Raw genomic sequence first — 15,671 nt, forward strand, 5'->3', positions numbered from 1 at the left:
CCTTCTCCAGGCAATGGTCCCTTCTTACAACATGACCAAAGTAGGTGAGACAAAGTCTGGCCATTCTTGCTTCCAAGGATGTATATGTATATTCTTTCTTTCCTGTATGTATATGTGGCTATATATATATATATATAAACCCACAATTCCAACAGTGGTTATGTGGTTATCTTGGAATAATGGAATTGTAATGGAATTGTATATGAACTTTATCATCTCATTTTCTTTTTTCTCACAAAATTTTCCAATTTCTTATTTATTTTTACAATAAATAAGTTGTGGTGTATCAAATAATGTGAGACTTCACAGCAGTTGAAACAAATAAACCAAATACCCTTGAATCAGTGGCTAAATTCTCACAATATCAGCCAAGATGACAAAGGCAAGTTGCAAGAAGATACCCAAAAATGTGATCCCACTTATGGGAATGTTTTAAACAAAGAAAATAAAACTATGTATCATTATGTAAGCATAACTATATAGTCAAATTATGAAATCCTTCATACAAAGGTTAAGCTCCAACTTCAAGTCCACGTTTATCTCTGAAGAAGGAAGAAAGAGAGTGAAATAGTGGGAGATTAACTGTTTCTAAAACATTTCATTTCTTTAAAAAAAAATTCTGAAGACAAGATATCAGCATGTAATTATTTGCTAAATCTGGATGTGGATGTCTGTTATGTACTTTTGCATATTTTTCTGAGTGATTGAAATGTAGTTGAAACTTTTTTATGCAATAAAAAAAGATGTTTAAAAAAAATTAACCTTTTTCTACATGCCTAACACTATGCTAGAAACCCTGTGATTCCAAATGAAGTATCCTATAGCATCACTGCCCTCAAGAAGTTTATAGTTTTGTTGGTAAAATACAATTTGATTCACAAGAAACAATTAGTGGACAGTCAGGTGCTCATTGGCATGGCAGGGATTGCACTTGATATAAGAGTTCAGAGAAAGAAGCAGCAGGGCTGACTGAGGAGTTGGGTTTGATCTTTCAGTAGGAAGAGCATGAGAAAAAGCATGAACTTCCTGGCACAGATGTGGAGGTCATGGAGGTGTGACAGGTGTGGCTTAGGAAAGCTCTGCTTGAGAAGTGGGGACAGGAAGGGCAGAAAGAATGGTGACTCCATTTTCCTGTTTCTTCAGGTCCAAGTGCAGTCGCCTTCATTTCATATACTTCTCTTGGAGACATCATAAATGCAACTTTTTTTGAAGAGGTGAATGGCAGCGAGCAGGTCTACCTGAACTCCTATGTTGTGAGTGCTGCTATTGGACCTGAAAGGAACACTTCTCCCTCCAAGACTGTCACTCTGAGTTTTCAGCACACGAAGGTGGGTCAAAGCTGAAGTTCAGGCTCACTTAGGTTTCATGCAGGTCGACTGAATAGCTTGTATGTACACCCAAACAGTACTCCTGGATCTGCACTGTCCACAGCACATGTGGCTGATGAGCACTGGAAATGTGGCTAGTCTGAATTCAGATGTACTCTAAGTATAAAACACATACCAGATTTCAGAGACCTAGTATGAAAAAAGGAGCTCTGGTGGTACAAAGCATTTGGCTGCTAACCAAAATGTTGGTAGTTCAAACTCACCAGCCACTCCATGTAAGAAAGATGAGGTGGTCTGCTTCTGTAAAGATTTACATCCTTAGAAACCCAATAAGGGGCTCTATGAGTCAGAATTGACTCAATGGCAGTGAGTTTGGTTTTGATTTTGAGCATAAAAAAGGAAGATTATAAAATATCTCATTTTAAGGAGGGGCTGCTATGAGTCGGGTCTGACTCAATGGCACATGACAACAATAATAATTTTTATATTGATTACACATTGTAAAGAATATTTTGGATATTGTGCATTAAATCAAATATATTACTAAAATTAATTTCTGTTTACTTTTTTAATGTGGCTAGTGGACAAATTTTTTAATTAAATAAGTGGCTCACATGATATTTGATATTGGTGTATCAAATAATGTGAGACTTCACAGCAGTTGAAACAAATAAACCAAATCTCCTTGAGTCAGTGGCTGAATTCTGACAATATCAGCCAAAATGACAAAGGCAAGTTGTTCTGTTCTGGTGCATGGAATTATTTTAGTTATAAGACCTTCACAAATCTGTGCAATTTGAATTGAAACTAATATTCTCACACAGTAGTTTGATGTTAATTGTGAAGACTACATAAGTCAACCACCAAAAAACTTCCATTTAATCCATTCTCTTTTTCCATTTTCTGCCCAAACTCTTATAACAGGAGGCTTAGCAGACAGGCACATGCCTACTAGAATCCATTTGCTCCTTCTCCTTTCAGCTCTGTTAAGAGTTAAGTGGGGAAATGTAGGTTTTCTCTTTGTAGTGCGTGGTCACGTTGTCAGAAGGGACCATTCCCTGGAGAAGGATATCATGCTTGGTAAAATGGAGGGTCAACAAAAAAGGGGAAGGCCCTCAATGACATGGATTGACACAGTGGATGGAACAATGGGCTCAGGTATAGCAAGGATTGTGAGGCTGGCACAGGACTGGGCAGTGTTTCCTTCTGTTGTACATGGGGTCACTGTGACTTGGAGATGACTCAACAGCACTTAACAACAACAGTGCATAAAGCCTAGGTATAGAATTTTTGATGTATGTCACAGTAAGCAGTGGCTGGTAAGAAGTCTGGGAATGGCCCAGTGGGTTATCAAAGGAGGCAAGGTCCTCAAACAAGACAGCAAACAACCATCTCCTTGGCCCCATGAAATAATACTCTAGAAATTCCAGCAACAAAGAAAATAGGTTGAAGGCTAAGTTTATTCTCTCTCCTTATAACCTTTTTTCCCCACATCACCCCTTTCCTCATGTCAGGGAATATTGCATTGTGAGGTGTCAGGGACAGAATTGGCATGAAAAAACAAGAGAGAGTTGGCTGAGAGGGTCTTTGGGAAAAATTGTTGTAGTTCCAACAGGTTTTTGTTTGATAGCCGTGAAGGAGAAGATCCTGAGACCAATGAAATCTCCTAAAATTCTGGTTCCCGGAAAGTCTTAGCCTTCTTTTAAGTTATGCAGACCCCAACAGGCCTGCAGCGCCAGTGGCAGGGATCTTGGGAGACATCATATTTACTTAAAATCCAAATGACCTGAGTCACTCTTCATCCATGTGTCTCCAATATGGCGCCCAGGTACAGACTTTGAGAATTGTCCTCCTAAGGAATAAGAGGATAAGACCATTCTATTTTCAGATGAAACCCAGGAACAAAAAGCCTTTCTGTGTCTACTGGAAAAGTTCCAAGGAGGGAGGCCACTGGTCCACAGAAGGCTGTTTCCTGATACACGTGAATGAAAGCCACACCATATGCAACTCCACCCACCTGTCCAGCTTCGCTGTCCTCATGGCCTTCACTAGCCAGGTACAATGTAAATGTTTAATTTCCCCAGCAAATAATTTGTGAGCACCTACTAGACAGTGATTAAGTGTTGTAAAGGAAATGAAAGTAGGAGACTGGAGTGATTGGGGAAGGCATGCCACTTTACACAGAGTGGTCAGAGAAGGCCCCTATAAGAACTAAATATGTGAGCTGAAATCTGAATAGTAAAAAAGAGCCCGTACTCAAAACTGCAATGAGATAGCTACTTAGCCACTGTCATTGAGTCGACTCCAATTCATAGTGACCCTGTAAGTCAGAGTACAACTGCCCCAATGAGTTTTCAAGGCTGAAAATGTTTACGGAAGCCGACCATCACATCTTTCTCCCACAGAGTGGCTGGAGGGTTCAAACTGCCAAACTTTCAGTTGGCAGCTGAGCACTTTAACCACTGCACCACCAGGGCCTCATTCATACTCACTAGAAAAACTATAATCAAAAACCAGAAAATAACAAGTCCTGATGAGGATATGGAAAAACGGGAACCCTCATATGTTGCTAGTAGGAATGTAAAATGGTACAGCCACTGTGGAAAACAGTTCCTCAAAAGGACAAACACAGAATTACCACATGACTCAGCAATTTCACTCCTAGCTCTGTGCCCCAAAGAACTGAAAACAGGTACTCAAACAAATACTGGTTCACAAATGTTCATAGCCACACTTGACAATAGCCAAAAGGTGGAAACAACCCAAATGCCCATGAACAGATGAATAGATATAAAATTCTGATACATGCTACAATATGGACGAACCTTGAAAACAATATGTTAACTGAGAGAAGTCAGACACAAAAGATCACAGACTGTCTGATTCCATTTATTTGAAATATCCAGAATAGGTAAATCCATAGAGATGGAAAGCAGGTGAGCAAGAGCAGTTGCCAGGGGCTGGGGGGAAGAGGAATGGAGAGTGATTGCTTAATAGGGACAGGGCTTCCTTTTGGGGTAATGAGAATGTTCTGGAATTAGATAGAGGTGGTAGCTGCATAACACCCTGAAGGCAATAGAAGCCACTGATGTGGACATTGCTGATGTCAGATGGATCTTGGTTGAAAGCAAAGAATACCAGAAAAATGTTTACCTGTGTTTTATTGAGTATACAAAAGCATTTGATTGTGCAGATCATAACAAATTATGGATAACACTGAGAAGAGTGGAAATTCCAGAATACTTAATTGTGCTCATGAGGAACCTGTACATAGACCAGGAGGCTGTCGTTCAAACAGAACAAGGGGATACTGCATGATTTAAAATCAGGAAGGATGTAAGTCAGGTTTGTATCCTTTCACCATATTTATTCAATCTGTATGCTGAGCAAATGCTCCGAGAAGCTGGACTATATGAAAAAGAATGTGGCATCAGGATTGGAGGAAGAATCATTAACAACCTGTGATATGCAGACGACACAACTCTGCTTGCTGAAAGTGAAGATGACTTGAAGCACTTACTGATGAAAGACTGAAGTCTACAGTATGGATTACACCACAACATAAAGAAAACGAAAATCATCACAACTGGACTGATAAGCAGCATCACAATAAATGGAGAAAAGATTGAAGTCATCAAAGATTTCATATTACTTGGTTCCACAGTCAACACCAATGGAACCAGCAGTCAAGAAATCAGACAACGTATTGCACTGGGCAAATCTGCTGCCAAAGTGCTGAAGAGCAAAGATGTCTCTTTGAAGACTAAAGTGTGCCAACCTGAGCCAAGGTATTTTTGATTGCCTCACATGCATGTGAAAGCTGGACAATGAATAAGGAAGACTGAAAAAGAGTTGATGCTTTTGAGGTGTGGTGTTGGTGAAGAATACTGAAAGTACCATGGACTGCCAGAGAACTAACAAATCTGTCCTGGAAGAAATGTAGTCAGAATGCTCCTTGGAAGCAAGAATGGCCAGGCTTTGTCTCACCTACTTTGGTCATGTTGTCAGAAGGAACCATTCCCTGGAGAAAGTTGTCATGCTCGGTAAGGTGGAGGATCAACGAAAGAGAGGAAGGCCCTCAACAAGATGGATTGATACAGTGGCTGCAAATATGGGCTCAGGTACAGAACAGATTGTGAGGCTGGCACAGGACTGGGCAGTGTTTCGTTCTGTTGTATATAGGGTCGCTATGAATCGACAGAACCTAACCAAAAAAAAAAAAAAAAAAACACCGTTCACTTTCAAAGTAACTCACTGCCTTCGAGTTGCATCTGACTCATAGCGAACCCTCCTTGGGTTTCCAAGACAGTATCACTATAGAAGTAGATTGCCCAACCTGCCTGCCGAGGAGTGGCTGGTGGGTAGGCACTATGCCACCAGAGCTCCCAATGCTCACTTTAAAGTGGTGAATTTTATGTCCTGTTAATTTTACCTCAATTTAAAAAAAAAAAAAAAAAAAAGTCAGTAAGAGAATGTCTTGAGGAAGTACATCCCAAACAGAAGAATCATACAAGTAAAGGTCCTGAAGAGAGAACAAACTTGTAGTGTTCCAAAAGAAGTGTGGCCAGAGCAAAGTGAATGAGTTATCTAGAGTTGCTATAACAGAAATAACACATGCAAGTGCCTTTAACAAAACTAAATTTATTTTCTCATTGTTTAGGGGGTTAGAAGTCCAAATTTGGAGTGCTGGCTCTAGCGGAAGGTTTTCTCTCTGTGTGGGCTCTGAGGGAAGAGCTTTGTCTTTTCATTTTCTGTTTCTTGGTTCCTTGAAGATCTCATGTGACATGGCATCTATCTTGTCCTAACTGCACTTACTTCCTTCATCTGTGCTTTGACATCTCAAAAGAGATTGACTTAAGACACATCCTACATTAATACTGCCTTGTTAGAGAGAAAGAAAATCCATTCCCAGATGGGATTATAACCACTGTAGAAGTTAGGATTTACAACATGTACTTTGAGGGGACATAATTTAATCTATAACAAGAGGGAAGGACTTAACTGAGGACATGGGCACACAGACAACATAGACCCCACGCCCATGCAGGTATGGAGAGTGGTACCCCAGAACAAAACTTAATGGAAATCTCTGACTTCTCCTATTACACAGCCCAGTGGTGGAGTCAAAATGGGGTTGAAAACACAAAATGTTTTAGTCACACATCAGTCCATTTATGGAAGTCATCTGTGAGTTTGACATAACCTTTGTTCATTCATTTTCTTTGCTGTAAAATATTCCCTTGCACAATTTACTAAAATTGACTTATCCATTCCACAGTTCATAGGTATCTGAGTTGTCCATTTGGGGGCTATTAAAATCAATGCTACTACAACTGCCCAACATGAGTCTCATCCCATCACTCATGCACTCATTTGCGTGTCTCTAGGTCACATAGCCAAGAGAGAAATGACTAAGCATTCCATTCACTTCATTTGCTTACTCTGTCATCAGGAGGGACAAATACCTGGAGAAGGATATCATGCTTAGTAAAGTAGAGGGTCAGTGAAAAAGAGGAAGACCTTTAATGAGATGGATTGACACAAAAGCGGGCTCAAATATGCCCAGTAATGTGAAAATGGCACAGAACCAGGCAACCTTTCATTCTATTATATATAAGGTTGCCATGAAATGGCACCAACTCAATGTCACTGAACAACAACACACTCACAACTAGATAAAATTGTGCCAAACTGTTTCCAAAGTAGTTGCACCAACAGAGACCACCACTAGCATTGTAAGAGAGACCCCATTGATCCATATTGTGTAGTAAATTACCTGGTATGGCTTTACTAGCCATGAGTCTTTGTAAACTCCGAGGTGGAATTTGTCCTGAGCAATGGAGGAGCTCCTGATTGTTAAAGTTATCCACCTGGGGTATTTCTGTTGCAAGTGGCACAAAGCAATGTTCCTGGAAGTTCTCTCTCTCTCTCAGGTGTATAGAATTCTTGATGTTATAATTGGTTAGTTTGGCCACTCTGCCAGGCTCAAAAGGAGCCCTTCTAGAGGCAGAAGGAGTATCTCTGACTGCTGGCTGAGAAAGATATGTTGCTGAGAGAAATGCACTCCGGAGAGACACATGCTGCTGAGAAACACACACCAAGAGACAGGCTCTGCTGGGAAAGAGACTGAGAAAGACTGTTGGCTGAAACATGGCAGGCTGAGAGAGACTGAGCATTGTTCCCGAAACTTGAATTGTAGCCTGGTGCTTCCCTAATAAACCCCCCATAATCTCTGAGTTCTGTGTGGCCACTGCAGTGAATTATCAAACCCAGCAGAAAAGTGGTGGGTGTTGCAGGGGGAACGGTTGGTGAAAGGGCTGGAAGGAGGCAGCATGTCTGGCCTTGCAGGAATAGGCCTTGGCCTACTGATGGGGTTAAAGGAGGTCAGAAGATGCAGCCTCACTGCCCCTTTGGCACACATCCTTGTCAAAAAATCTTTTTGATGTTTGTCAATCTTGTATCTTGTTATTGGTTTAATTTGCATCTTTTTTTCTTGGCCTAAGGAGCTCTGGTGGTGTAGTGGTTAAGGCATTTGGCTGTTAACCAAAGGCCCATCAGCCACTCTGCAGAAGGAAGATAAGGCAGTCTGCTTCAGTAAAGATTTACAGTCTTGGAAACTCAATGGGGTTCACTATGAATCAGAATCAACTTGATAGCAGTGAGTTTGGTTTTTTTTGTTGTTGTTGTTGTTGCTTGGCCATTTTATATTATCTTCTATAAAACAATACACTGAATTTGTTCCAATTTATAAGATTTAAAAACAAAACTAAACCATAGTATTTAGGTTGTATGCATACATGATAAAGCTATAAAGAAAAGCAGGCAGTGATTATCATAAAAGTCAGGAAAATGGTTACTTCTGGGGAGCTAGGAAGGTTTAATGATTGGGAAGAGGTGCTGGGATAATGTCTACAGACTAGTTCATAATTTGGATGTCCATTTAACATTAATCATGTACAGTTAAGTTTATGCTCTTTTCTGTGTGTGTATCATATTTCACCATTTTTAAAAGATTAAAAACACAAAGTAGGAGCTCTGGTAGTGTAGTGCCTAAGGCATTTGACTGATAACCAGAAGGCTCACAGTTCAAACCCACCAGCCACTCCTCGGAAGGAAGGTTGGGCAATTTACTTCCATAGTGATATCACCTCAGAAACCCAAGGAGGGGTCACTATGAGTCAAGCCGACTCAACGGCACGTAACAACAAGAAGAACGAAAAAAGAAAACACAAAGTACTGAAAAGTTATATAAAGTGACATTGAAATCAATGAAAATCTCCATAAAAATGAAAGGACAGCAGTTATCCTTTCCTGTTACTGAGTCTTGCTGTGTCTAGTGACTAAGCAGATCACTGGCCTCTGTTTTTAACAATGTTGAATCCCCAAGAGCTGAATTATCAGTCACCATGAGTCAAAATTGACTTGTCAGCAACAGGTTTTGTTTTGGTTTGTGTTTTTGTTTTGTCTTGTTTTGTCTTAGTTTGGGGTCCCTCATAAACAGACCCTGAGACTTTGAGGGCAAGCAGTTAATCTGGGAAGTGACTCCAGGACACATCAGTGGAAGAGTGGGCTGGTCAGACAGTGAAAGGAAAGAGCTAGTCAGTAAAAGGTGTGTCAAAAACAAGTTATCACTGTAGAAACAAAAACAATAAATTTGATTAACAGAGTCACCAGAATTTATTGAGAAACTGTTCTTGAACAAGGGGCACCTCAAACTGAAAATGGTGAAGGGACTCAAGTTTACAGTTACACCACCATTTTAAAGTTTAGATGAGTAAGTAGCCTGCCCTTTGTTTTGATCAGTAAATCATATTTAATTTTCCTTTTATTTTGGGAAAGTTGGTCATAGAATGCTAAACTGGCTTAGTTTGATTGGATGAGTGTTGCTAACTCATGATGATAAGGAAAACTTGCCAAAATTTTGATTCTACTTAAACCTGTTGTTTCCTATAAATGACTTTATGACTAATTTTTGTTTGGCTCTTGGCCCAGTGAAGCCATATTTACTTTTGCCTCTATAGAAAATGTTAACATCATCAGGGGCAACTGAGGCTCAGTATCATTGGGGCACTCTGTAAGACAGAGAAGAACACACACCTCAGAGTCATCTCACCCACAAGCAAGGGTGCTGGAGTATTTATCTACCAATTCCCCAACTGTTATTGTTTGAGGGCAGCTTCCAGGGGCGTTAAGGCCCCTGCACTTGTGACTTGCTCTGATATGTCCAAGCACACCCAGCTAGCAGGAAAAATAGCTTCAGGCAGAGAATCACTGGAATTCACAGTAAGCAGCCAGAGGGCAGGTAGAGGTGAGTGTGGGGAGAGGATAATGGAATGGCCTCTGCTACTCAGGGCTTCCTAGATCTCTTTGGGAGCAAAACATCCATCCAGTCGACTTTTCTCATGCTCTCCATCATCAAGCTTCACTCCTGTATTTGATATGCCCCATTCCAAGAGGGGAAAACCATCATCCCAGAGCAGGAGAGTATCACTGTGAGCTCCTCTTTGCTGGGTTCCAGGAGGAGGATCCCGTGCTGACTGTGATCACCTACGTGGGGCTGGGCCTCTCTCTGCTGTGCCTCCTCCTGGCAGCCCTCACCTTCCTCCTGTGCAAAGCCATCCAGAACACCAGCACCTCGCTCCACCTGCACCTCTCACTCTGCCTCTTCCTGGCCCATCTCCTCTTCCTCATTGGGATCGACCAAACTGAACCCAAGGTACTGACTGTCCCTAAGAACTACCTGCCCTGCCCCAGGAGAGGCTGGGTTCATGGAGCCGTTTTATTCTTGATACCCTGCTAAACTGTCCTTGATCCAGGGGAAGTGGGAGGGGTTAGTGCCAAGGTGGGCAGTGCTTGCCTTGACTATCAACTACCTTTACTTTTGATGACCTTGGTCTAATGTCAGGTGCTCTGAGCTCAATACCAGGGTCAAAAATATATTCTTGGGCTGCAATCCACCCTGACTGCCCCGCCTGAATGATCTCCTTCCTCCTCCAGGGGCTGTGCACCACCATTGCTGGTGCCTTACACTACCTCTACCTGGCTGCCTTCACCTGGATGCTGCTGGAGGGCCTGCACCTCTTCCTCACTGCAAGAAACTTGACAGTGGTCAACTACTCCAGTGTGAGTGGACTTATGAAGAAGTTCATGTTCCCTGTGGGCTACGGAGTCCCAGGCGTGGTTGTGGCCATTTCTGCAGCATCCAGACCTCGCCTTTATGGAACGTCTGCCCGGTAAATGCAAAGTCCACCTCATGCCATGAATAGTTATATATTTCCTGAAAGCTTTTCTGGGGTGGTGTTCATGGTGATGAACATGATGTTCATGGTGAGGAACATGATGATTGGAATATACATATCAAATTCGCCCTACATTCTTCTTTATAACAGCTCTAACCTCTTTCTCAAGGAGCTCTGGTGGCTCAGTGGTTAAAGCGTTCTATTGGTTTGAATACACTAGCTGCTGTATGGCAGGAGAAAGATGACCCAATCTACTTCTGTAAAGATTTTCAGCCATGGAAACCCTCTGGGCAGTTCTACTCTGTCCTCTGGGGTCACTATGAGTTGAAATAGACTCAGTGGCAGTGTGTATGGTTTGGTTTTTTGGTTTAACCTCTTTCTCAAGGAGGCAGGTAAGATGGTGCTAAGTGTTTGTGATCTGGAGGGAGAGAGTGTTTTAGTTATGTGTCAGCTCTGTCCCTCCCATGCTGTAGGACCTTAAGTTCTCAAGTCTGAGCCCACTTATTTGTTAAATACAGATAATAGGTATCACCACTGTCCCAATCTCACGATGTTGGTGTAAAAATTCATCAGGACTGTTATTAGTGTCCTAAGGCTATTGTAGCAAATGCCACAAAGTGAGTGACTTATAACAGAAGTGTATTGTTCTGGACGCCAGAAGTCAGAAATCAGGGTGTCAGCAGGCCTCTCTCTGGAGGATCTGGGGGAGGATCCTTCTTTGCCTCTTCCCACTTCTGGTGGTTCCTGACAATCTTTGATATTCCTTAGCTCGTAGATGCATCACTCAAATCTCTACCTCTTTCATCATATGGCCCATCTGTGTCTTTAATAAGGACACCATTCATATTTGATTAGGACCCACCTTTCTCAAGTATGACCTCATGTTAACTGGTAACACCTTCAAAGACGTCATTTCCAAACAAGGGTATATTCATAAGTATAGGGATTAAGGACTTCAGCATATCTTTTTGGGAGCTACGTTTCAATCCTTAATGAAGACTGCTCACAAATTGCTTAACCCAGTACTGATACGAAGTCCTTGGTTGATGCAAACTACTAACATGCTCAGAGGTTAACTGAAATGTTAGCACCCAGTGGAGCCTTGGAAGAAAGGCCTGGAAATCTGCTTCTGAAAAATCAGCCGTTGAAAACCCTACGGAGCAGAGTTCTCTAACACACAGGGGGTTGCCCTGCATTGAAGTTGACTCGATAACAACCGGTTCCATAGTAACACGTGATAGCATTTACTGCTATTTTCAGTACTCCTCTGTTGGAAAGGTGTCACTTTATGTCCATTTCATGTGCTTTCTCTGATCTCTCCTGTGTCACTCTTCTCATTTTTTCCAGCTGCTGGCTAAACCTGGATGAGGGATTCATCTGGAGTTTCCTGGGCCCTGTCGTTGTCATTATCTGTGTGAGTGTGTGGCTCCAATGTTCCTTGATTAAAGGAGAACCTCCACCAGTGCTAGGTTCAAGATGGTGCCTGGGACATACATTCCATCATGTGTATGCTTTGATTTTCCACCTACTACCTATTCAGAACTGTATGCAAAGAGGTAGGGAGTTGCGTGAAGTTCACTGAGGACATGGTGCATATATTTTAATTTATTTTATTTTATTTTTGTTGTTTTTGAGAATATATGCAGCAGAACAGACACCAGTTCAACAGTTTTCTACATGAACAATTCACACTCTTCAAGTTGTGCACACATTCTCACCCTCCTTTTCCAAATTTTCTCCCCTGGTAACCTAAACTCACTGCCCCCAAGTTTCCCACCTAATCTTTTGATCTGGGATCAAATTGACAATAGCAGCTTGAGGGATTAGATGGGAAACTTGGGCACAGTGCTCAAGGCACCATGCTCAAGGCAGACACTCTTTACTAGTTAAGCTAAACTATGATTTGGTTTCAAGAAGACCCCAGGAGATATTTTTGGTTTAAAGTTTAAAGGTTGTCTCAGAGCAATAGTTGCAGAGGTTCATAAAGCCTCCATAGCTCCAGAAAGTCTGGATTCTTTGATATCTGGAAATTCTCTTCTGCACTTTCCCCTCTTCTGATCAGGATTCTTCTATAGAATCTTTGATCGAAACGTTCAGTAATGGTAGCCAGGCACCATCCAGTTCTGGTCTCATGGCAAAGGAGACAGTTGTTGATGGAGGCAATTAGACGGACTCCTCCTCCAATTCCTGGGTCTCCCTTTTCTTCTGCTGCTCCAGGCAAATAAAGACCAATTGTTGTACCTTGGATGGCCTCTTACAAGCTTTGAAGACCACAGACGCTATGTAAGAAACTAAAAGGTAGAACAACAATGTTAAACACAGTCTTAGGCCAGTTTACTGGGATGTCCCATGAAACCATGACCAGAAACCTCTAAACCAAAAACACAAATCCCATGAGGTAGTTGGTCATACATAAGTAGCCTCAGTAGCTGCTCTTCATGTTGTTGTTGCTTTTGTAAATATATCTATCACACAGCTTTGGGCAATTGATGTGCTACATATTATAACTTGCATTCTGCACTCTGTGTCATTCCTACAGGTAAATTTAGTATTTTTTCTCTCAGTTCTTTGGATTTTGAAAAGGAAACTTTCCTCCCTCAACAGTGACGTGTCAACTATCCAGAACACAAAGTAAGTAAACTGTACTTCTCACCTCCTTTTCCTGTATTACCCCAATACTCCTTGCTCCTACATTTCCCCCACAGACAAACATCCCAGAATCGGGCTCCAGGGGCTAGTGAAGCCACTGTAATCTTCCATTGTCACAGTTAATGAGAACCTGTACAAGCTAGAGTACAGGCTAAATTGTTATGACAAAAAGACCCAAATCAGAGTGAAATAAGCTTATTTCACTCTCATGACACAGTCCAGAGGTGAACATTCCACACCTGGCAGGGAAGCTGTCTTCCACAGAGTGATCCAGGGACTCCAGTTCTTCCTATCTGTTGCTCCACCACCCCCTAGGGTGTTGTCTTTGTCAGTATCCATGGCAGGATGACATAGAAGTTGCATGATCCACATTTGTTCATATCCCATTGGCTAACCTTGGTCACACAATGGCATCTAACTGCAAGGAAGACTAGGAAAGGTAGTTTCCAGCTGAGCAGCCACGTGCCCTGATAAAACTCAAAGGGAGAAGGGACTTAACACTAAAAGGAAGCAGAGAAGAATGGCAAAACCAGAAGTTTCTGCCACCCAACACACAAGATGCATACAGGAACGCTCTTTCTTTGTCAAAGACAACCAACTCAGGTTTGCTAATCCACCAGTTACACATAGCTTAACCTCTACAAGAACCTGAAGAGATAAGCTGCTGATGGGTATCCCAACAAAACTGTGCCCACTTGGCCAGTAGAGACCAAGTTAGCCAATTGCAGCAAATTTAAATGTATATCTACATTTGTGTGTAATAGGTTCAAGAAGGATTTAGATTATATTTTTATTTTTAAGGATTTAGATTATGTTATTATACAAGATTACATTTTAGTAAATCCTTCCAAAAAAAGTTGGCACTCTGAGTATTTTTTTTATTTTTACAGCATTCACTTTAATCTGAACATATCTTTGTTGTTGACGTTGCTGTTGTAATCAGAAAAATATGGCATGCTTATTAAAATATCTAGAAATTTTTTCAAAATATATAAACTGAAAATAACTAACTCCTCTTTCACTGCTACTTCTGCCTCCAGGAAACCGAGTTAACAACCAGTATGCTATGATATTGTGACCCTGTTCCAGGTCTTTATCTGTGCACTTTTTTTTTTAAATTGTGATTTGGGTGAAAATTTACAGAGTAAATTCACTTCTCACACAGCAGTTCACATACACTTTGTCTCATGACATTGACCACAAATCACCCCAATGCAACAGCTCCCCTCCCACTTTCTCCCAACAGTCACTTCTTCCCTGTGTCCATCCCTCCATGCACTCCTGCCCCCTGAGCTGTCTCCCTGTGCATAAACAGCCCTTCTTTCTCCCATGATTGTTCTCTCCAAGGAGTGTATTTACCTCAGGTAAATGTTCCACTCCTATGCCTGTCTTTTGCTTGGCTGGAAGCCACAGGTGTGGGTTCAATTCCAGAACTGAAGGGCAGCTAGGGGCCATAGTCTCAGGGGTTTCACCAGTGTCTGTGCACTTTCTATCAAACAGATACAGGCACCTATACATTATGACCATGCTGTCTAAATTGTTCTCAACTAGCTTTTCTCATTTATATTATATTATAGTAATAAATTCGGGATCTATATACTATAAGTAAGGAGCTCTGGTGGCATAGTGCCTAAGGCATTTGACTGCTAACCAGAAGGTTGGTGGTTCAAACCCACCCAGCCACTCCTCAGAAGGAAGACTGAGCAATCTACTTCTGTAGAGATACCACCTTGGAAACCCAGTAGAGGTCACTATGTGTCAGAACTGACTTGATGGCAGTGATTTTGGTTTTGGTTTTTGGTATACTGTAAGTGGGGTGACCATGCATCTTAGTTTGTCTGGGACCGTTCCAATTTATGTCTATTGACCCGTTGTAATTATTAACAGCACCCTCTTTTTGACACTATTTAAAGACAGAGAGAGAGAGAGCACTCAGTTTTATAATGCTTTGCATATTAAAAAAAAAAAAAATCACTGTCGTTGAGTCGATGCCAACTCATAGTGACCACCATTGGGTTTCCAAGGTGGTAAATCTTTTTTTTTTTTTAATTTTAGTGATATATTTCGTTCAGCCTAATATATCTACAATATTATCACTACAACATGTAATCGATATAAAAATTATTAATGAGATAGTTGAGTTTTTTTTCTCATAGTAAATCTTTGAAATTTGTTGCCCACTTTACACTTACCACATCTTAATTCTGACAACACTAATTTTCTAAAGTTAAAGTGAAATGGAATCCTACCAAAATAATAAAGTGGTATTTAATGGAAAAAATACTTTATGTTGCTTCAATTTTAAAATTTAAATTAAATTAAATTTGAAAATTCTTCAACTTGGGATGTTGTTGTTGTTGTTGTTGTGTGCCGTCGAGTCAAACCCGACTCATAGCGACCCCTCCTTGGGTTTCCGAGGCAGTATCACTATGGAAGTAGGATTGCCCAACCTTCC

At 41.3% G+C, this 15,671-nt stretch overlaps 1 protein-coding gene across 1 annotated transcript in view; it reads left to right on the top strand.

The window, feature by feature from the left end:
• The window catches only part of ADGRE3 (adhesion G protein-coupled receptor E3), a 97,305-nt gene that overhangs the window by 74,087 nt on the left and 7,547 nt on the right, over positions 1–15,671 (top strand). Inside the window, exons 8-13 of the mRNA XM_042782754.1 lie at positions 1,144–1,328; positions 3,217–3,384; positions 9,847–10,044; positions 10,326–10,561; positions 11,915–11,981; positions 13,107–13,198. Of these exons, the coding sequence (XP_042638688.1) occupies positions 1,144–1,328; positions 3,217–3,384; positions 9,847–10,044; positions 10,326–10,561; positions 11,915–11,981; positions 13,107–13,198 (946 nt within the window). The remainder of the gene's footprint in view (positions 1–1,143; positions 1,329–3,216; positions 3,385–9,846; positions 10,045–10,325; positions 10,562–11,914; positions 11,982–13,106; positions 13,199–15,671) is intronic.

Source organism: Orycteropus afer, unplaced genomic scaffold (genome assembly GCF_000298275.1).
Source record: "Orycteropus afer afer isolate SDZICR_OR568_19922 unplaced genomic scaffold, OryAfe1.0 scaffold00460, whole genome shotgun sequence".
NCBI lineage: Eukaryota > Metazoa > Chordata > Mammalia > Tubulidentata > Orycteropodidae > Orycteropus > Orycteropus afer.